The sequence below is a fragment of the Glycine soja genome, chromosome 2, assembly GCF_004193775.1.
Source record: "Glycine soja cultivar W05 chromosome 2, ASM419377v2, whole genome shotgun sequence".
Classification (NCBI taxonomy): Eukaryota; Viridiplantae; Streptophyta; class Magnoliopsida; order Fabales; family Fabaceae; genus Glycine; species Glycine soja.
The window spans coordinates 39,633,142-39,657,708 of NC_041003.1; the positions used below are offsets into that span (position 1 = coordinate 39,633,142).

A 24,567-nucleotide genomic window follows, 5' to 3' on the forward strand; every position below is an offset into this window, starting at 1 on the left:
AGAAATTCACTCAACTTTGGTTGGATTTGATATTTTAGGCCACACAAATTTACTAAGCAGGGAAAACTGTTTACCTGATTATGGACCAATAACCATATTCAAAAAATTAGATTTAAATTACAGGAAAAGTGTATTGGTTAAGATAGTGTCTAGGAGACATTCAAAGGCAACAGTTATGACACACCTGAGTACATAAAAATGGAAGTGCAGAAATCTCTGCAAAGGTAACGCTCCCAACAAAGACAACAAGCACCACAGCAGGCCTTCCATCAGGTACTCTGAAATATGTGAAGTGCCAGAAGAAAAAAATGATTAAAAATTACAAGATTTCTTCCTTGAAAACACCAACTTTCAGCAAATTTTGACACACCAATGTCAAATGTAAACCATCCAGTTCTAATAGCTTTCCTTTTTAAGAATCTATCACCAAAAACTAAAAACAAATGAAAGTGTTGAAATCTCCCCTGCAGTTAGCAGATTTTGCAAGGCATTAAACCATAGGGGCTAACTGATATCATCCACAATCACAAGTAAAAGATTGTGGACAAAATATAGCATATATAGCCAAATCTGTATGAACCTTTTTTTTTAATCGAAAAATGTTAATTATTAGTTTGTTAGCTTTTTGTTAACAAGAGAGATCCAATCCACAATATTTTCCTCATTTTCTTCTTTCTTAACCACCTAACCAACCTTATTCGTAAATTTGAAACATTTATTGTTTTGATTAAGTGATTTAATCTTTACATGAAATGGTAAGCATTGAACTTCCTGGAATTTAAAACATTTTTCTGATAGCATTTTACTAAAGATAAAGGAAAAGATGAAGAGTTTATAAAACTGGCACTGATGTAAACATACTTAGCTATGTATTATTAGGTGCTTTAAAACATAATGTGGGGAAGGAAAATGGAAAGAATATCATAAGCTTTAGTTGTTCTTATTATCCTTAACAGGAACAAAATTTCACTTGGTATTCTTCCCTTCCACCAAATTTTATTTAAAATTAAGCAAATATGGAAAAGTGTTCCATGATCTTTTGTATAGACAACAGTCAAAGGTTGCAATAGTAGATATAATGAATCTCAAGTAGTTGGTTGATGAGCTTGTATTAGATTTCATCAAGAGATTTAGGCAAATGATCAACAAGTGCACTTTACATTTTCCTAAGGTAGAATATGCCACTATGGCCATAGGAAACATGCACCCTCAACTATAGACAAGTTAGTGTCCCAAGAATGTGTGTATTTGAGTTAGCTAGCCTATAGAACCATTTATATTGAATAGTTCATTAGTGAAAAGGAAGAAATTGATTTGTTGTAAGCTTAAGCATATGTGATAAGCATCACCTTTAATGAAGAAGACAGAGGCTATATTCTACTTTTCTCATATGGAACCCATCAAGGTACCGTGAGATAAGGAATCCAAAGAGCTAGAACTCGGTGACAAGACCTAGAAGAGAAAAAATCTTCTAGAGATACGGTGACAAAGTTTAGAGGGATAATACAAAGGCGTCGGTTGGAAGTTCAAGAGGTACATTATTAAATTCAAAATAAATACATCATCTTAACTTAAATTAATTTCAGCATAAAGATGTAGGGGCATATGTTTGTTCTTCGAAATATTCACTACTTACTGTTGATAATAAAAGTTAGCCATTAATGGGTACAAACGAAATAGTGAGGATTTTTGGAGAATTTTTGTTCATGCTTTCTTATCTTTAATTAATTTATACATGGATCTATTGTGAAGTGAAAAAGAGAAAGGGGTGAAATAAGAAATTCAACAACTATTTTATTAGAATTAAAAAAAAATCATTGTGTTTCTTGATTTCTACAAAAACAACCTTAAATATCATATAAAAAGGAATGGATGTAGTATATTTTAGGAGAAAAATATTTTGGTAGTTATTAAAAAGTTAAATGATCCTTTGTAATATTATGAGGCATGACTGTCAACTAGTTAATCCATTGTAATATTAGCTAATGTAACTATATCAGTCATGTTTGGAATAGTTATTGTTGTACTTTTTAACATTTCAAAAGGTTCTACTTGTTGTTCCTAAACAGGGAATAAATTGTTGTTCTAGGTAGGTCAAATAACAAATCACTAGTTATCACTACAAACTCATGAACTTGTATAATCATGAACCTCCACTCAATCTTTGACTCAAAGAACTTGACAACACATAATTTGAGACGCGTGTTAGGCACATCGTTATAAAAAATTTATCTGCGTAAAATGCAAATCCCAAGGATTTAACATACTCATCCTAAATTAATTGGGGTATCAGAACTAACAAGTAAAAGAAGAACCGAGATCCCAAATAGAGAGTAGAGAGAATAATGAGGGCTTTTGTTTTCTTTGGATGTGAAAAAAATAGGGATAAAATCTCATTTATAGATAGAAAAGGGTCCAACAATGGCCATGTTAATTTTAATTTTGGTAATAAATAAGGAAATAATAAATATGATTAGTTAAAAATAACATGTAATTAATATGCTTTGGAGGAGTATCAAAATGTTTTAATACAATAATTAAGTCAATTAAATTGCATCATAAAACCTTTTAAAAGGAAATTGCTCCACATTTAAAAACAACAAGTAAAAACCTTTTGAAATACTAAAACATGCAACCATTGGTGAAGACCATACATGCCTCACTTCTACAATCCCATGATCTCTATTGGTATGTCATTGGTGAACTCCTTGTCCCCTAAAGCCATTAGTGAAGGAGATGCGGCCACTGCCAATCCTGCCTACACTTAGAAAACAAGAAAAGTTCAACAACAAGACTACTTCTAGGAATTGATTTAAAACATGTTATGAACTAAATAACATGCATGAATTAAATCCAAAATTCAAATGATAGACTAAGAATTGCAAGAATACATGAACAAATGTATCTAGAATTAAATCAACAAAATCAAAATTTAACACAAACTTAGAACATAATGTGACAATTATTATGACTAAGCATGACTCTACGACAACATGAATGAAGTGATTTACACTCAAATTTTTGTGTTATCTTTTCTAATCAATATTTTGCAAGAAAATTGAGATCTAAAGGTTCAGCACAAGAATATTATGACTGAAAAATTATAGAACCGAAAATCAACACAAAAACATGATTCAATAGTAGATTTATAAAATTTGAACCATAGAAATGCAAGAACAAGTGTAGATCTAAGATTTAATCGGTTTATTTTTTTTAATCTACTCTAAACAGCACCAAACCACAAGACAATGGAGGAGATACATGGAGAAGACGATGAAGAACAAGGAATTAAAGTGAATTGATCGAACAAAAGATAGAGGAAGCAAAAGAACATCACCTAGATGAAGATGCTCTTGATACCACATAATGTAGCTCCATGTAGAGCTTGTAGGCCTTGGATCTTGAAGATTAACGAAAGTGGAATGGAGAAGGAGGAAAGATGATTGGAGATGCCACTTCAAAGAGAAGATGAGTCAAGAATAAGCTTATCACCATAGGAAGCCATGGATAAGAGCTTAAAGGTAAGAGAAGATGAATGGAGGGAGAGGGAGAGAGGGGGGAACAAAATTTATGCCTCAAATGAGGTTTGAACTTTGAAGTCTAATTTCTCAAATGATCAAAGTTGTCAAAAATGCACACACAAGGCTTCCATTTATAACCTAAGTGTCACACAAAATTGGAGGGAAATTTGAATTTCTATTCAAATTTCACTTGAATTTGAATTTAAATTTGTGGAGCCAAATTTGGAACTAAAATTTTACTAATTATGATTAGTGAATTTTAGTTATGGTTCAACCCACTAATCCAAGATCAAATCCAAGATTCTTCACTAAGTGTGCTTAGGTGTCATGAGACATGTAAAGCATGAAAGACATGCACAAAGTGTGACTATATGATGTGACAATGGGTTGTAGCAAGCAAGTGCTCACCTCCCCTTTAGGCTAGTTTGAAATTTAATTGGATTGGACTTCTCCTAGTTCAATTAAATTTCTCTCCCAACATACACATCAAATAGTGCACTTAATGCAAGTGAAATTACAAAACTACTCCTAATACAAAAACTAGTCTAGGTGTCCTAAAATACAAGGGCTGAAAAATCCTATATTACTAGGACACCCTCCCTACACTATGGAGCCCTAAATGCAAGACCCAAAATAATGAAACCCTAACTCCCTTGTCTAAGCCTTTGGAGTTTATCCATAAGCTCCCATTCACAGTAGGAGGGAATGTGCCTTTTCGTAAGGGCACTCTTAAGATCATTCCAATACTCTACTGGAGGATTCCCATGAATCCTTCTTTCCCTAACAAGGGAAGTCCACCAATAGAGAGTGCATACCCTTGGAAGTTAAGGGTAGCCAATGAAACTTTTCTCTCTTCACTAATATGATGGCAAGCAAAGAGTTGTTCAACCTTCATTTCCCAATCTAGGTAGGCCTCAACATTATCTTTTCCATAGAAATATGGGAGACTAATGTTAACCTCTTGAGGTCTTCTATCATTTTCTCCTCTTTGGGAGTGATGTTTAGTATGTAACCTATGCCGCCCTCCATAATAGTCGTTAATTTCTTCACTTAAACTCTTGCAAGAGCCATGACTACTATAGGCGACATGTTTTTCTCTTTTCATTTCTTTCATTATTTTTCTTCTTTCTTCCTCTCTTATTTTCTCTCTTTCATCTTGACTTATTTCTTCCACTCTTTTTTTCCTTTTTCTTTTCTCTCTTGTTTTTCTTTCCACAATTTATGGGATCTCAAGTCATCTAATATCATATACAAGGGGTCCTTAGAAGTAGAACCCTCACCATTAACACTAGATGAAGAATAAAGACTCATGTTGGTTCCAAAGTTATGGTTCTTTCTTGTTGGGGGTTTGAAAACAAAAGGTAAAAGAAACTATGGTTGAAACTAGCCAAAATAAACACTAAAAGAGGTTTGAAAGATAAGGTAAAAACTAATTGGTAAAAAGCAAGCTATCTGGGCGGTTTAACAATGGAAGGTAAAGGAAATTTAAAGCAAGCTAGATGGTTTCCTATGTGAAGGCTTGGATGACCCTTTGGAGGTCCCAGCTAGCTCTTCACTTAGTCTACACGGTTTACACTAAGCTATTACACACAAATAGAGGTTTGGGTGGTCTCTTGGAGACTCCCAATATACCCCTGGAGAATGTCCAAATAAAAGGAATTGCAATACAAAAAATTCAGCACTCAATTGTTCTATTACAAAAAATTTAACAAAGCAATTAAGGTCTTTAAATTTTTCTTCAATGCTTGTTTGTTTTCTCAAGTGTTTCACTCAAAATTTGGTGAGGCTTTGCTTGCTTCATATCCAATGGCTCTCCTAGGATGGTTAACCTCCAAGACTAAAAAATCTTCCTTCAAGCAACGCACCAATTTCCTCTTCCAATCCTTATTGTAGGCAACATTTAAACACAAAAAAAGAAGACAAGCAAGAAACCAAAAGGTGAAATGAAAGCTAAGCCAAAAGGAAATTTAACATGACATTAATTCAATGAGATTCAAGGAAAAATAAAGAAAAAGGACATCACCACAAGCCAAGGTGGAACACAAAGGAAGTCCTAGAATGACACTAGATTAGATTGACAAATTAAAAACAAGACTCAAAGCAAAATTCTAGTTATGTCAATTTGGCAACACATCTATGTGTGTGCATTAAAAAAATACTTAGCTTGTTTCGTCTTATATGTTTGCATATATATGTATCTTTATCTATTAGGTAAGATATAATATGAAAAATGGTTGGCTTGTTAGTTGTTAGAGAAGAGTAACCAATTTGACTTCATTTTAAAAGGATTTAACTGATTAAGAATTAATGAATCAAGAAGAAAAGAGTGTTTCACCATTAAAGATACTTGTGGTCAATATGATAACTAGCTCTTAAGAATTAATGAACCAAGAAAAAGCTAATTGCAACAACATTATTTTTACTTTATTGTAACAAGTAAAAGTAAATAAATTTGATTGCTCTAATATGAATTTTCTATACGCCACTAGTTCACTTCCCATTTGTGTGTCTTCTCTGGTTTAAACTTGGGTTTGCATTGGATTTGAGCAACTCAGGCCTGAAATATCTATGAAATAACATTGGTAACATGAAACTCTAGTAGTATCTAAATCTAAATGGTAATTAAACTTCAGTCATTTCCTCAATTCATTTGTAAGTTGTGGGGTTTCTTAAGGAAAACCCTATTTAGACTATTCTACTATTATGCTATAACTAATTAGGAATAATACTCTCTGCATCTTTCATTAAAATTTTGTCTAGATATTAATACAAAGAGGGTCTTATGTAAAAGCTAAGATCACCCTACACGTGGATGATACACATAAAGCTTCTAGTAAATTCCTAATACAATTGTAAATGACATATTTCAGAATTTAAAATATATTCCTTGTGCCAATTGGGAACTTGAGTCCTACGAATGGGCCTTTGGTTCTCTTTCCATCCAATAACAATAATGGACCTATCAATAAGCTACATCCATTATGATTAATTAATATTGTTTAGCTTTTCAACTCCAAATCTTCATGATATCACATTCTTTTTGCCATATTGATGAACCAGGATTGAGATATTACTAGTTAAAATAGTATATAATATATAACAAGACTCATTTTGAGTATGAGAAAACAAGAAATGAATGTGTTATATAAAAAAATTATTGTGAACTCTATCCAATAGATTTATTAACAAATGCATTTGAGTAGTAGTCCTATGCTTGAAATACAAACTCTTTGTTGAAAGTATCTATATAAAGGCTAGAGAAGTTAAATGATTGTAGCTTATAATGTTTATACATTCAACCTTTTTTTATTTGATATCGTGAACCCACTTTAATGGTTTCAAAAGTGTAGAACGCAAAAGCATCAGAGGAAGTGACCTTTTACAATTAACTAGAAAGTCTAATTTAACCTAAAAAAATACATTTGTTAACAATCACCATAGATCTAGAACCATTCCTAACATTGACTAGTCTTAAATACATGAGAAAGTAGTATTTCCTGAAAATCTAGAACCAGGCCTAGCCTTGAAATGTCTTGCTATTGAGCATTTTATGGTGAAAGGTACGTATTTTGATTATTTAATGTGATTAGTTTTAACATGTGTTTATTATATGTTGTAGTGGTTTAGTGATCAAACACCATCAGAACCGGAGAGAATGAAAACAGTTCAGCAAGAATAGGCAAGATGTTTTTTTAAAGCTAGAAATGAAGCACTTAACAATGAGAATGTCTAGGATGGTTAAACTTGTATTTTAGAATAGGTTTAGGTTGGATTTACATTGTAAACATGACAAATGTTGAATTTTCTTGTTTAATGTAGTTAATTTGATAATGTGGGATCAGTTTATTGTTATTTATTAATATTTTTGAATTTATTGCTTTTGATTTATGATAATTTAAATATAATTAAATCTGCTTGTTAAAAATTGACTGGATTTGGTTTTGCTTGAAATTACAAGTTGGATTTGTTACCAAAACAAAAATAATATTAAAAAAATGGAACTTTCTACATCAATTACCCAAAAGCCGATGTAGAAAGTCAAATTTCAACAACAGTTTCTTTCAAAACCATCTTTGAAAACACATGTTCAAGGACAATTTTTTCAAAAATCGTCATAGAAAGTCAACTTTCAAAGATGATTTTGAAGGAAACCGTCTTTGAAAATGTAGTTCAGAGATTTTTTTGATGCCTTTTTGAAGACGGTTTTAATAACCATTTTTGAAAGACAACATTTTACGACGATTTTAAACCATCGTTAAAAGCCTTCGACTTTTAATGATGGTCATTTTAATGATGTTTGAAAATTGTTATTGAAACCCTTCCAGAACCATTGTTGAAAAGCTATTTTGTAGTAATGTTATAACCATCAAGCCTCATAATCAACCATCTTCAGAGGAACAAAGATGACTCAATTATAATTTGTTTGGTTGATGTCAAAGTAATATACTACAATAGTGACACAACCATTTAGATCAAATTAAGATGCATTTAACATCATTGTATTTTCTAATATAATGGAAAATTCATAATGTTTAATATCATATATAATTTATGATGCCTCCAAAATATTTTATAATTTTATGTGTCATAGCGTACAACTCATGCAAAACAATAAGCACTTTTTAGCTTAAACTGCTTGGGAAGAAATAATTGAATAAAACATAAAGGGGAATGAGACTTTATTAAGTCATTTGAAAAACAAACAAGTGATAGTAACTCAACCTTTGTGACTGGAGATCCCATGAAGAATGTTCATATGGGTAAGAACAAGTCACTTGTTAGTTTTGCTAGCACTACATTGATTTTAATCAATTTTAATTTTTAGCCTCTTCCTATGGTGTGAGAAAGTGCTAGATATTGCATTAATGAGAGGTTAAGCTTTATGTGGTTATGAGAAAGATTAACAACTTATAAAGTTTTTAATGGTTTTCATATCCCTTATGGGTGATGTATGATTTGCAGCATACACATGATGAAATCTCTAGAATACTCATGAATATTGGGCACACACATGACCTATTAACGCAAAACAACGATAACAACAATGACTTTGGGAGTGTAATGTGATTGGTAGACCACTAGCATACATCAAACATTTTTGGTTCATATAACTTGGTACACCAACTATGTTTTGTGTTATGTCCTACCAGTCTAGGTCTGATTCATATAGCTTGTTACACCATGTCTAACACATTACATGCTAAATGAGAACCTATAAATCTTTCCTTAAACATTTGAAACCTTTTGAAATATGTAGGAGATTGTTGTATTTTTTAGTATTTCAAAAGGCTTTTACTTGTTGTTTTTAAACGTGGAACAATTTCCTTTTTAAAAGGTTTTATGATGAAATTTAACTGACTTAATTAGCGTATTAAAACGTTTTCATACTCCTTTAAAACATATTAATTACATATTACTTTTATTTAATCATATTTATTATTTCTTTATTTATTACCAAAAAATAAAATTAACATGACCATTGTTGGACCATTTTCTATCTATAAACGGGGTGCTCTCCTTATTGCTTCCACATCCAGCAAAAAAAATCTCATTATTGTCTCTACTTCTATTTGGATTCTTAGTTCTTTTACTTGATAGTTCTAATGCCCTAATTAATTCAAGATGAGCTTGTTAAATCCTGAGTGATTTTCTTTTGGTGTGGATAAATCTTTAAGGACAACGTGTCTAACACACGTCTTAAGCTATGTGTTGTCGAGCTCTACGAGTCAAAGTTCATGATTATACAAGTATGTGAGTTCGTGGTGATAACTAGTGGTTTGTGATTTGACCTATCTAGAACAATAGTTATCAAGTTGTTAAAAGTGTGGTGAATAGGGGTAGTTCAATGCTTAGAAATATAAACAAAACTTGTACACTCATTTTTAGGAACACAATCGATCAATCAATCAATCAAACATTTCCTATTTTACTTTGCATATATCTTTATTGTTTTTATTGCCTTTTATTACTTCCTTTTTATATTCATGTAAATTTAATTTTTGCTCACCGTTGAATACTAATAAATGCTCTTTGGAGCAGTATAAGAACCACAATCATGAAATAGAGTTCCTTTCTTAGTATTAATCATCTAATTCTTTTGGGAATCATTGTGTTACGATGTTATAAAAAATGAACCGGTTATCAACTTAGTCAATGTAGTGGATCAATGAGTCATTGGTTAAATCATTGATTACTAGTTGAACCATATGAATCAAATGTATATAAAAATATGTAACTTTTACAAAGAAGATGTTGCATGCTTTAGTGTGGTGGTTAAATTCATTTTAAGAAATCAAAGTGTTTGGTTTGAAAATTCAAATCCATCCCAATGCAAAAAATTGTTTGGGTTTCAAATTCAAATTTCAGAGCATAGTGAATCAAGACTCCCGCCTCTTTTGAAAAAAGCAGTGTGATTGAATGTTTAATTAGGACAACTTTGTAATGTGATTAGACAAGTACATAAAAGCTTGCATAAGTGGACAAGTTGAAAAGTGAAAAAAAAAAGTCTAAATTTTCAATAAAAAAAGTGAATGTTGTGACTTTGAATTGGGTCGAGTCATCCATTTTGCTCAAAAAGGTGAGCCAAACAAGTTTATACAAGTCAGAAGCATGCATCCAACTTGAATAACAAATAAGACTAATAAAAAATTTGGTTTGTTATTAAATTAGTTGATCTGGATGATTTAGGTATGTGTTTTATTACACTTGTTAATTGAACATTCAAGTAATACTTTTTCACAACAACAGTGACAACAAAGACTAATGTGACATATGACATGACAATCTAAACACATACACATATAAGCTATTGTAATGTGAAAATTAGAGAAGAAATTGACAAAAGTGTTGGGTTGAAAGTTTACCCCAACTTTTACTCCAACAACACTAAAACCACTAGATCTAGGTGTGGTTTTCTGATAGACGAATAAAAATTATACTAAAATATAATTTATTTGAATAATTGATCAAATTGGTCATTGCTCTGGTTCTTTTACTAAATCAACAAGACAAGTCAATTTACATCATATCTAACATATTTATATTTCTATAAAATTATATTAATATATATTAATTTAAATTTATCAATATTTAATCATATTATCATATACTTATTACTAATTTGTTTGCATTTAATGATGTTTAATTATAATTTATTAGCATTTAACACTTCATTTATTAATACTTAATATTATTAGTTTTTTTAATCAACAAATGTTAATTATTAGTTTTTATTAGCGAGGGGATTCAAAACCATGACCTATTCCTACCTCCCTTCACCTTTTACCACCAAGCCAACCTTATATCTCTCAAAAAGTGTTAGCAAATATCATTAGGATGTATTTTTTGGTACATATATTATTAGTATGTATATTAATAAATATAAATTAGTATATATTTTTTGGATATTAATAAATATATATAGTATATATGTGAAATTTTAATTTCCCATTAAATTTTATCTAGTACAATTTTCATTAATATAATTAACAAATACCTTCTCCCTGAAGGATATTATTCTCACTTTGCATTAAACTCAAACAAATAAAGAAAATAGGACATATATGATGACCTTTACTTAAGAATAAGTTTTCCTATATTTGTCAAAATATCATTGAAGCCTTTCAAAAGTATTATCATCTTCATCATATACATGAAAGGGTACATCCCGGGGAACAAAGGTTCCTATGCAAAAGAATAAAAATCCAATCTCTCAAAACTAGTATGGGAAAATATAAGTATAATAACAAAATATCTTCACACTTGATACACAATCCCACCTAACCTATTTAATAAAGAACATGAAACTTACAACAATGAGACAATGCCCTAGTGAGTGTCCTAATATGCAATAATAGGAGAAACTATTTGTTGATTTGGTGTGTTATGAACCATAGTTGTGTCTCAGGTTTTAACTTATTAGGATTTTCATTATCTTCTAATGGACCAAACTGTTTTCTGCTCATTAATCCAATATTAATTTTTTGTTGGTAGTCTAATAAGCTCATTAAATTATATCACTTATATTGAGCCCACTTAAATGTAAATAACTAATATAAATAATATAATTTAATATGTAGAAAACTACAAATAACATTAGTATAAGTATAAAATAAATATGCTTCAAAAAACTATGAACATGCTTTGTAAATAATCAACTCCAAACTGATCAAAACAACATTTTCCTAAATGCAACAATGAGAAATGAAAGCACATAGATAAAATTCACATAACCAAATGAGATTAAGATCAATTGCATTTTCTTTCTAAAGATCATAAGAGAAAACACCTAATTCACTCAAACAGAGAACAACCTCTCAAAGGTGTATAATTCTCACACAGACAAGTGTTTCATCTCAATTCCAATCACCGATATGTCATAAATCAATTTTGTAAGTCATTTCCCATCAAATCAAAGATAAATTGAATAATCATCATGGATCATTAGGGCTTTTTGGGTTGGACTTGGCTTTGAAGGAAATCTTGGCTTTTTTGGATATTCAAACATACCTTGAGAATAGGAGAACAGACATAAAAATCAGCTAGAACCTCAAATGAATGATCACTTCTTATTCCTTTTCTTTTCAACCAAGTTATCACTACTTTCTATTAAGATATTTACAACAACTCTGTATAGTTTAGGATAAAATGTACATGATTCAAACATTTATTTATCCATAAAGAACTTGTTTTCCTTTTTTATTTTTTTCTTTTCTTTTGTGTTAAATATTTAATTTCCCTTAATATCCACATTTAAAAACAAAATATTTACATCATATTAGCCACCAAATGATAGAAATCCTTAACAAAACACCTTTGCTCTACTAACCTAAGGCAAGGTAGGAAATTTTTATCCTAGTTTAGTGTTCCAACAAAATATGAAGTGTTTGGTTCAAAGGGCTTGCAAATGATAAAACAATATACATCGGGATAGCTTTTTGGCCAGTGGCTTAAACTTAAAATGTAAAGAAAGAAATAATGCCTAAATCATATCCATGAATTATATGTTATGACAATTAGAAATTCATGCAAAATCAAATATAGAACATATCAATGAGGACACTCAATGTAAAATCTATGGTTGCACACAATCACTAAAGCTTAAGGCCTATTTCCATGTTCAAATCAAATTAGTGTTTTGAAAGTTGTTCTTTTATCAAGTCCATGCAAAAACATCTGAATTCATTTGGTATTTGGGAAAGCCATTCATTGTTTTCATTCTTAATGTTTCCAAAAATCCTTTTGTTTTGTTCTAATCCAATCAAAAGTAAGTTTAAAAAATACCGGTTGCTAATTCTTTCCAAAGCATGTTATGTCCAAGAAAAAAATTTGTTTAAGTCCCAAAAAGAGTTATATATAATCTACAACTACATTAATATAACAAAATATATCAAGCATGCATAAATCAGTCAAAAGCACAAACTCGCATAAGTTTTCAAGCGAAAAATCCAAAACAATAAATAAGGTAATAAAATACTGAAATTTAATAGAAAGCGATAAATAAACATAAAGATGAGTTCAGGAATTTTTGATGATTATGGATGAGGAGCTCAGTCTCCTTGACGGTCATGGTTGAGGAACTCATGGTTATGTATTGAACTGGTTTAATCTTCATTATGTGTATGATGTGTACTGAACTACTGTATTAATATTCATGTATTCGGTTAAACATTGGTGCGTGTTTGGGGATATATATGTGTGTGTGTGTGTGTGTGTGTGTGTGTGTGTGTGTAATTGTGAAATTCAAATTTACTATGATTTTCATAAGCAAAAATAATGGAGTTTTCATAAAAGAAAGAAAAAGAAATAAATTTTCCAGTTATTAGAGTGGTGATATCGTAGCGACGAGGCGGGTCGTTACAGTGGCCTATTTCCTTCTCCTCCTCGATCTACCATGTTAACAATTACAATTTACAAGTGTCTTTTCAGTTGAAGGAGAATCAATAGAAGAAGATTCACCTGGTAATTTAATGGTTGCTTGTTTCTTTTTCTTCCTGTTCTTCCTTTTAATCTTGGTAATTTCCCGATCTAATGGTGTTTCATCTGCTAGAAATTTACCTAGCATAAAGGAAAAAAGAACACACTACAACAACCCGTAAGCACCAAGGTTAGTGAAAATAAAATATAACAAGAGAGAATTTATACAAAACCAAAATAAAAGAAATAATTACAAAAGTAAGAAAAATAGTCTATCTAACTGGAAATTTAAATCCGAAAGAACTAAGTGGATGACTCAAGTCCTCGGCAACGGTGCTAGAAACTTGTTAAACTTTTGGCAAGCGTATCAATTGTCGTCACATGTTACAGATTTATAAAAAGAGATTGTCTCCATAAGGACTTGAGTTATTTAATTCATTCGGATAAAGGTTATCAATTTAATAGTTATGTACAAATTTAATCGACATAACATGGGGTTGTCTAACTAACGAAAGATAACTTAAAGTAATGGAAATAATAGAAATAACAAAATTTAGTGCATCAGAAATACGTAAAATTACGAAAACAATAATAATGAATTTAGTTAATTCAAGAAAAACGTACGATTGGATTTCATTATTCATACCCTCAGTATTCTAATAAGATTAACGTATGTGAATCATTTTCTAACATTACTGCACACATTAAGTTATCCCGAATCGATTCCTCGCACTTGAGAATCCTAAGAATATTTACCGAATATTGGTCCCTTGCATATGAAGTAAATATCATAGCATTACAATCATAATCTCATGTTATTTGCAATCAAAATGTTATGCTCTATTCCTAGCAACATAACATAAAAAGTAAATTCATTCAGTTCAAATTCTAAGAGTACTTCCCAATCAAACTTTTAAAATCTAATTTCATGAAACTAGTTATCAAATAGAATCAAGCATTATGAACAAAATGAAATCACCAATAATGAGTAGAAAAGATTCATAGATACATACATATGTATATATATATATATATATATATATACATATATAATATATAATATCAAAAGAGATACATAAGGGTACAAAGATTACATCCAATCCTTTGGAGAAACTAACTGATCATTGGGTATAACACAAGACTAACAAGAGAAATGACGAAGGATGTGATCCACGGTCACAACTCTATAGCGTCCAGGCTCCACTTTCCATTTTATTTTTCACTTCCTGTGTTTCTCACGCTTTCTCTCTGCCTCTGGATGTGTTTTCCTTCTTCATTTGCATGGTTATTTATAGAAAAGAGCCAAAAGGTGCAGGCAAATTCGCCCAAGCGATCTAAACTCACCCAGGTGAATTTCTTGCTTAGTGCTGAAGGCACCAATTCGCCCAGGAAAGTTGTAGCTTGCCCAGGCGAGTTGATTACTTATGCCTGAAGAAACTTGATTAGAATGGATGTCTAAAATCTTGGAAAAATGATCATTTTGTCTTTCCTTTTGACTTGGTTTCTAGATCCAACAAACAACCATCAAAACCTACAAAATCATGGATGAATCTTTCATATTTAAACAAAAACATTAGTAAATGTAAAATATATATATATATATATATATATAATAACTAGGTTTAAGGGAAGTTTATAAGAAAAATATTACAGTCGAAAACTAAATGTTAACATTTTAATCCAAAAAATAACTGAAATATGACACTGATTACATTTGTAGCTCTAACAATATTAACTAAATAGAGAACAAAAATTAATAACATTTTCACAAATAAAAAGCAATTCATATAAAATATATATAATAAGGCCTACAAATATTTCACATAACAATCATCACAAGATACCGAACACAACATTAATTCATGGTCTTTGAACAATGAAATTAATTTGTAATTGATACTCTCAATGCAATGATCAAATATTGACAATTAATTCTATCAAATAATAGTCTTTCTTTGGACCGACTATTATTCACATGAAAAATACTTTATAATTGTCACATATTTATCATCACCTGTATGTTATTATTTGGCCAAATTGTGACTTCCTTTGGATCAAACACAATTTGCATAAATAATCTCATAGTAGCATCTATGAAATTTTAATCAAATCAATTTTCACAATAGATATTACTTTGATAATATATTGTGTCAATCAATTTAATTAAAAAATTACCAGACATGTAAATAAATAAGGGGGTCCATAACTACTAAATTTACATCCAATTATGACAGAAATAATATAAAGCATATTAATCATGAAAAGTAATTAACACATATGTAAATAACACTATCCCAAATCACATTATATCAAATTTATTGTAGCATCACCAATTCATGTATCAAGGAAACGCAATACACAAAATCCATCCAAAACAAAATGTGTCATATCATCAAGACAATGACATACAAAAATTTCGATCCAATGACACATAATAATAATTTATGTAAAACTATAAGCCCTTGTAACTTTGTAGCTATTGTAATTAAAAAAAAAACCTTTACATAAGCAATTGCTATGACATCTTCTTTATACGGAAAAAACAAGGTTTATTAACTATGGACAACAATGTCAAACCTGGATCCACGAAAAGCGGAAATATAACATGTATATGAAACCATTAATCAAACGCATAGCAATGGCAAGGCAAGACATAATTATTTTATCAACATAAAACACAATTAGCCATGGATAGAAAAATTCCTGACTACAAATACTTATGTATAAAAAATGAAAATAAACAAATTCCCCAAAATAAGTTAGGGTTCATATAACCAAAACAATTTATGTATAATAAGAATTAAAAAAATTTAAATCTCAATAATCTAAGAGTAATAATGACTCTAATACCGCTTGTTGGAATTTTTCTCTGATGAAGAAAGGAGAAACTGTTTGTTGATTTGGTGTGTTGAGAACTACAACCATATCTTAGTTGTAACTTATTATCTCCTAATGGGCCAAATTGATTTTTGCTCACTAAGCTCATGCTATTTTATTATTGGTAATTTAATGGACTCATTAAATTAGATCACTTATATTGAACCCACCTACATTGAACTCACCTAAATGTAAATAACTAATATAAATATTATAATTTAATTTATAGTTCATATTAATTAATTAGGAATTATAAAATTTTAACAATATCCAAGAAGAAATGGAGAATACATTTTAAATGTTGATGGAAGTCAGATAGGGAATGATGAAAGAGTGGGCTTCAGTGGCCTCATTAGAACATCCCATGACTAATGGATTGTGGGACTTAGTCCTCCGTTCATTTTCAACATCTGGGACTAGCCTCTGCCTCATGTTTTGCTAACTAGTTGCTTCTCTTTGTAAGCATGTATGAAAGACACATTCTAAGCTCTTGTCACAAGTGAGCAAATCTAAGCATGCATCGATGAGAACTATTTCATCATTGATAAGATGAATCACCAGCTTTGAGTTTGATTCAGATATAAGAGAGCGAAAACCATTGGCCTGACCCAACTCTAAACCATGAAGGATTGTGAATAATTATACATTTAGGAAGCATTTGGTAGAATAAAATTTTTACTTTCTCATAATCTTAAAAGTGAGAAACTGTGATTCCCAAGTTTAGTGAGTAATTAATAAAAAAAGATTTCAAGGAAATTATGATTCTCGGAAATTAAATTTATCCTATTTTCCTGCAAATATAATCCCAAGGGTACAAAAATCCAACTTTTTTGAGTGAAAAGAAAATTTTAATTATGTATTTTACAAAATTTTTAACGATCAACTAAACATATTTTACCATATTCCAAATCATTTTCCCATGTATGAAAAAATTTCTAATCTACGAAATACCCCCTTAGGCTGTTAGAGAAACCGCAAGTTCCTGAGAAACCTAATAGCAACTTACCGATAGAGTCTCTAAATAAACCTTTGAACCTTGAATGCCTTGGAAGATTACCCATGGAACTTCCATTTGTATTGAGCTTAGAGCATCTCCATCAGTAGTTCTTACCACCGCTCGTCACAAGCACGAATTGACTGTGCACGGATCGTCCATTGGAGTGCGCTTACGGGATCTCCAACATGGAGAACGGATCGTCATTACGAACTCGTTCTTAGCATAAAATAACAATTTTTTTCTCTGTAAAAGTAAAAAAAAAGAGGGAGAAAATAGTTGCTTTGGATGAGGAAAAAATAAACCGAAATCATGCAAAGAACATAATCAATAGACCTGATAAAGAACACAATCAAAAGTAAAAATCAATGATTAAAAACCCAAAATCAAAAACCAGAATCAATTAATCTCAATCAAACAATCAACCCACAATGGAATCTCAAAATGAATGATTAAAAACCCAAAATCAAAACTTAGAAATTAATCCCAACCAAACAAGAAAATCTAGAAGCAAATATGAAAAATCAACGCTTGATTCTTCTTCATTTGTTCACGCGATCTACTTTCCCCTCTTTGTTTTGGTTCTCTCTCCCTCTCCCTGTCTCTCTTCACGAATCAAACAAGATTCTGGGAAGGGAGTGCTCTGATGCGCATCATCATTAACCCCATGTAATCTTAGAATTTGGTGGTGACGGTGTCGGCGCGCAAGAGGTTGGTGGTGACCGCACGGTTGAGCTTTGGAGGGGACGGGGGTTGGTGTTGAGGAGGTTTGGGAACATGGGAACGTTCTCTGTTTTTGCCTTTGGAGAGTGAAATAAAAAAAAAACAAAAAAAAACTGATCTTGAATTGGAGTCTCCACAATGAAGCCTATGGAGCAACGGAGAGAGTGAAGGGACGAAAGAGTGTTGCTAGGTGCACCCAGCATTTTTGCTGGTGCACCCAACACTTGAGGTGAGAAGCCCGTAATACCCCTGGCTTAATTTAAAAAAAAAACGCATGACTCTCTCTCTCTCCCGCTACTCTGTCTCTCCCGCTACGTTTCGGTTTCTTCTTCCTCACAACGTTTTCCTCTCTTCTTCCTCAGACCGTTTCCTTCTTGTTCTTCCTCACACCTCGGCCATTTTCGTATTGTTCTTGCTCACCTCACTGGCGTCTCCATTTGTCACCATTGTCGGGAAAGGTTCTTTTTCTTCTTCAGCCACCAACCATTGTTGTCGTGAAGAGGAGCTTGCCGTGAAGAGGTTACGAGGTGCATTGAGGAGGTTTCCATGAAGAGCAACGCCATCGTCCATCGTCGAGGGAGCATCGTCATCGTCCACCGTCGAGGTAAGCGTCATAACCATGTTTTCACCATTGTTCTCAGAGTAGGGATGCTTCGAGTAGTTTGCGGATCAACTTGATCCGTAAACTACTCGAAGATAGTTTACGGATCAAGTTGATCCGGATACTTCAATCTTAATTTTAAAAATTGCTAAATATTTGATAAATAGTAAGTTTTTATTAAATTAGGAATTTTGGTTATTAGTATCACCTTTGAATCTATGCTAAATATTTGATAAATAGTGTCATTTTGGAGAATATCAATTGTTTCACTTGGATTTAATGCAAAAATGTAATTGCCTTTTATGTAATTGCCACTTAGCATCATAAGTTGGGGACTACCTAATGCACCTGCTGCCAAAATGACATCACCCCTTGAACTTGAATTCTTGGCTTTGTTTATGTATGGTTCATAGGTTTCATCCAAGGTGCCATTACTCTAGATGAACCTTATACCCTTAGCTCTAGTTTCATTTGTGTAACCTTATACCCGTTGAACTTGAATTTAGGATTGAATGCTGAATTGGTGAGAAAACCAGCCTTGAATTGACATCGCCATGGTAAAAAAAGAAAGATTATTTCTGTTATATTAATCAAGATGTCTAAAAGCATAAGCACATTAACATAACCCATAATTATGGTGTAAGCATCATGTTGAAAATATATTAAAAATTACAGCTAAGAGTATGTTAATAACATTTTTTTAATAAGAATCTAGGATATTGATTAACAGTTGCTTGAAAGAAATTATGATCGTTACTTGATGAAGGTGAAATACAGCATCAAGTTTAAGAATAAATGAAAAAGAAAACAATTGTAGGATGAATTGAGAGAGTAACTAGTTGGTGGCATTGGCTAGTGGTAGGGAAGAACAATCCAGCTCCAAACCCAAAAAAAGTTCTTCTATTGTTGAATGTCATTTTGCAGTTCAGTTGCAAAGACATCTCCATGTTCGCTACTGCTATTGCAGTTGCTTCCCAATAATAATAATTCTTCTACGCTATGTATGACCAAATGTTTGTTCTAGCAATCATTCTCACAGGATATGTGCAACAAAAAATATATATTTTAAAATGATATATATCCACATTGATTCTCTGATAATGGCAATGGCATGGCAGAGAAGGGTTTAAGATATGGAAAATCAATCTGCGCACCAAGATAATCGTTGGTTTCCACATGACTAGAGATTTGTGAGCAGTGGATAATGACTCAATCAAAATTTTAACCACATATTATAGGTATAAGTTTAAGCTAATTATTGATGAAAAAGAGTAAAAATACTTGTCGCTTAATTCTTTGAAACAATCACAATCCAATAGAAACATGTTTGTTAAATACAATGATACATGGCATGATGGTTTTTTGTTTTGGGCAATATTGACAACTGTAGGCTGAAAGTTAAGATTGGGTTGGACTAATCAATTTTGCTAGGTATTTAGGTTAACTAAGAATGGCCTAGGTAGAAATGTCCTCACTGCTCCCATGTCAAGGGTTGTTGCTTCTTGCACTTCCTAATTGTTTTTTGTACTCTTTCTAGAATTGTTTTGACCTTTCAAATTAATCATTCCGAAAGCCAAAAAGAAAATACATTCCAAAGTGTCTATGGAAGTTACGAGAGTGTCTATGGAAGTTTTGACCTTGTCCCAAGCAGTTTTGCATACAAATTCCTCAGTTGCTCTACTATAAAACCCTCCATTTATAGCTGATGATCCTCTAAGAACTCTTCCTCTCAAAGGAAACCCTAGGAACTGAGCCACTAGGAATTGTACGAGGAATGACATATAGTTTGCTTGGTGAATATGGTACATACCTCTAATATTAACTTCAACTAATATTAACATTGGGTTTGATAGATTTTTAATCGTCTAAAATTTCTAAAAAATACACATTTAAACTAAACTTTTCAAATACATAAATGTAATCCTGACAACTTTGCAAATAAATAATGTAGAAGCAAAGCTTCATGGTGAATCAAAGGTGATTCAAAGGTGTTTTGATGATAACAAAAGATGATGACAAAGGTGATGACAAAAAGCTCAAAGATCAATCAAAGAACAACTCAAGTGACTCAAAGATCAATCAAAGAACAACTCAAGTGAAACAAGAACAATTCATGAGTTCAAGATAAGAATCAAGAAGAATTCAAGACTCAAGAATAAAGTTTAGAGTCAAGAATCAAGATGCAAGGTTCAAGATCTCAAAAATCAAGAGAAGGCTTAATCAAGATAAGTATGAAAAGTTTTTCTCAAAAATTGAGTAGCACATGATTTTTCTCAAAACATGTTTACCAAAGAGTTTTTACCAGATTGTTGTAATCGATTACAAGTTGCAAAATTTTTTTGAAAAAGTTTTCAAATTGAATTTACAACGTTCCAATTAATTTCAAAAAGCTGTAATTGATTACAATGTTTTGGTAATCGATTACTAGTGCCTTTGAACGTTGAAATTCAAATTCAAATGTGAAGAGTCACATCCTTTCACATAAAAGCTTTGTGTAATCGATTACACTTATTTGGTAATCGATTACCAATGACTGTTTCTAATTAAATCAAAAGATGTAACTCTTCAAAAAGGTTTTGACTTTTTCAAATTGGTTTTAAGTTTTTCTAAAAGTTATAACTCTTCTAAATGGTCTTCTTGACCAGAAATGAAGAGTCTATAAAATCAAGGCTTTGTTTTGCATTTTCAATTAATTAATTTTTTCAATCTTGAATACTTTTCCAACCAGTCTCTTATAATCCTTTACAAGCCTTGAATCTCTTTGAACTTCTTCTTCTTCTTTGTACCAAAAGCTTTCTGAAGTTTTCTGGTTTTCCAAACCTTGAAAACTTGTGCTATTCATCTTTTCATTCTCTTCTCCCTTTGCCAAAAAGAATTCGCCAAGGACTAACCACCTGAATTCTTTTTGTGTCTCTCTTCTCCCTTTTCCAAAAGAACGAAGGACTAACCACCTGAATTCTTTTGTGTCTCCCTTCTCCCTTGTCAAAGAATTCAAAATGACACAGTCTGAGAATTCTTTTGATTCTTCCCATTCCCTTATACAAAAGTGTTCAAAGGACTAACTGCTTGAGAATTCTTTTGTATCCCCATTCACAAAGTATCAAAGGTTTAACCACCTGAGATCTTTGTCTTAACACATTGGAGGGTACATCCTTTGTGGTACAAGTAGAGGGTACATCTACTTGGGTTTGACTGAGAACAAGCGAGGGTACATCTCTTGTGGATCAGTTCTAGTGGAGGGTACATCCACTAGGGTTTCAAAGAGAACAAGGGAGGATACATCCCTTGTGGATCTTTGCTTGTAAAAGGATTTTTACAAGGTTGAAAGAAATCTCAAGGACCGCAGGTCGCTTGGGGACTAGATGTAGGCACGGGTTGTTGCCAAACCAGTATAAAAACTCTTGTGTGTTTGTTTCCTTCTTCCCTACTCTTTTACTTTCCGCTATGCATTTAATTTCCGCTTTTACTTTCTGTTAAGTTTCTCTTCTAGTCCTCATTCTCTTAACAATTTAGTAAAAGCCTTAGAAGAGTAATTTTTTAATTAGTAAAGGTTTATGAATAATTAATTCAACCCCATCTTTCTTAATTATTCTGAGGCCACTCGATCCAACAAATAATAGACTGAATGACAGCCATACAGTCAATGAAATGCTGACAACTTGCGTGAGTTTGAGTTGATGAAATTTGCGTTAGAGCAATGAAATTTGAGTGAATGAAATCAGTGATGGAATTTGTGGTACTGATTTGCAGATCATGGTTAGGACCAGAGGATTAGGTCGTGCCTTAGGTCACGTTACTGGCAGAGGAGATTGTGATGATTCCGATGATGCTCCGCAGTGTTGATGGCCTACCGCATCCGCACAGAGGCAGTGAGTACCTGTGACTGCAGTGCACGATGAGCCAGTTCTCCCTGCGCCAAATGTAGAGGCTGACGTATTTCCAGATGACCCGATGGTACTAGCTGATGTAGAGGACACTGGGGCAGACATTCCTGCAGACACAGGCGCCCAGGCTGCTAAGGATGAGCATGAGGGATTTCCGGGTGGTCCGAGCGACCCATCCGTGCTTACCCAGTATGCGGATCACGTAGCTTGCAGCGTATGGACGGGAGAGGTATTTATAATATTTATTTTTAGTTACTTGCTAATTATACTTTATGATTGAAATTAGTTTTTCCTTTAAATGATGATTTTAACGAATTTTGCGTACCTTTATAATTCAATTCAGGAGCGTCCTGAGTTGAAGTAATCCTCTCACGGGAGGAAGGTCCATAATTTAGGCAGGCATGTCCCTGCCATTGAAGGACTAGTTGTTGGGACAGGACTAAGTCCTCTGATCATGTGTTCGGTAGACACTGGCGATCAGGGACTTTTGTCCTCATTTGTCGAGCGGTGGCACCAGGAGACGTCTAGTTTCCATCTCCCTGTGGGAGAGGTGACGATCACGCTGGACGACGTCTCGTCACTTCTGCATATGCCCGTAGTTGGCGACTTGCACGCCTTTCAGCCCTTGCACGTGGATGATGCGGTTCAGATGCTGGTGGACTTATTGATGGTCTCTGCAGAGGCTTCCAGGGCTGAGACAAGGCAATGTCATGGACCGTACGTACGCCTGTAATGGGTACGTGATATCTACGAGCGCCGATGCCAGGCAGGTCATTGGACAGTTGCGGCTCGCGCGTATCTTCTTCACCTTCTGGGTTGCACTCTGTTTGCTAACAAGAGTGTAACCAATGTTCATGTTGTGTATTTGGAGGCCCTTCGTGACCTCAGTCAGACCGGAAGGTACGCCTGGGGAGTAGTTGCGCTGGTGCATATGTACGATCAGCTGAACGATGCCTCTATCAGTAGCAGCTGACAACTTGGCGGTTACATCACACTGCTGCAGGTAACAAACATGTTTTTCATTCGTTGAGGTTCAACAATGTTTAACTTTAAATTTTGTTAGACTTTCAATATTAACGTTTATCATTTTGATGTTACCTTTGTAGTGTTGGATATACGAGCACTTTCCCTCAGTCGCGGAGTCCACTGCTGATCAGGACTACGACGAGGATTCACCGCATGCCTGTAGGTGGATTGTGACGAAGAAGACCGTGAAGAGCATACATACACCGGCATACAGGGAGCGCCTGGACCAACTCCAGATTTCAGATGTCTGTTGGATCCCATATGGGGAGCACCAACCGGTCTGGGACTTCCATTTGATTTCATGCTATTCCGGTCTCCTGCGCTGGGGGCTCGTTGCTGTGTATTACCGACTAGAGAGGTTCATGCGGCAGTTTGGATACACCCAGATCATTCCTGCTCCGCCTGTCGATTCATGGGTGTCGTATGATGATATACACGATAGGTGGATGCACTACTCGGATCATATGGTTCCAGCAGGTGAGGTGTGCGCTGTGCCACGTCAGTGTGCCAACGACTACATGGACTGGTTCTTCCGCATCTCGCATCCTTTCATGACACCAGGCCAGGCATCATATCCTCTGCCAAATGGTCATGCTCCGCAGCCCCGAGTCGTCCCTTAGGCCCCACAGACAAATATCCCTCACGTGGCGGAGCTAGGAGCATCGTCGACATCTGCGAGGCTCACTGTGGAGGAGCCTAGACATGCAGTGGTAAGTAATACTAATAATTTACGTCATTTACGTCAATATTTTCATAATAATTTGTGTGATATGTTTGTTTTGTATTTAACAAGAAGTTTGCCATGGGATTGTTGAATGCCTCAGGATGATCAGGAGTGTCACACAGGACCAACTAGTATATTTTAGGTCTCGACGCAGGCGGCGCACAGATCAGACATAGTTTATTTACATATTTTATATTGATATTCGATGTATATACAGATATTGTACTTGAACCCATTTCATTAGTAATGTTGGTTTTATTTATTTCCATTAGTAATGTTAGTTTTATTTATTTCCATTGGTT

At 33.1% G+C, this 24,567-nt stretch overlaps 1 protein-coding gene across 1 annotated transcript; it reads left to right on the top strand.

Annotated features, from left to right (window-relative positions):
• Window positions 1–22,582: 22,582 nt before the first annotated feature.
• On the top strand, window positions 22,583–24,161 carry LOC114376073 (serine/threonine-protein phosphatase 7 long form homolog). The gene is made up of 3 exons (XM_028333992.1): window positions 22,583–22,744; window positions 23,196–23,285; window positions 23,622–24,161. The coding sequence occupies exons 1-3, from the start codon at window positions 22,583–22,585 to the stop codon at window positions 24,159–24,161; spliced, it is 792 nt and encodes a 263-aa protein (XP_028189793.1).
• Window positions 24,162–24,567: the final 406 nt, after the last annotated feature.

Coding starts and splice junctions, on each gene's coding strand:
- LOC114376073 (XM_028333992.1), top strand. CDS start 22,583: ATGGTACTAGCTGATGTAGAGGACACTGGGGCAGACATTCCTGCAGAC. Junction 22,745..23,195: donor GCAGCGTATGGACGGGAGAG/GTATTTATAATA, acceptor TGGTCTCTGCAG/AGGCTTCCAGGGCTGAGACA. Junction 23,286..23,621: donor CGAGCGCCGATGCCAGGCAG/GTCATTGGACAG, acceptor TTACCTTTGTAG/TGTTGGATATACGAGCACTT.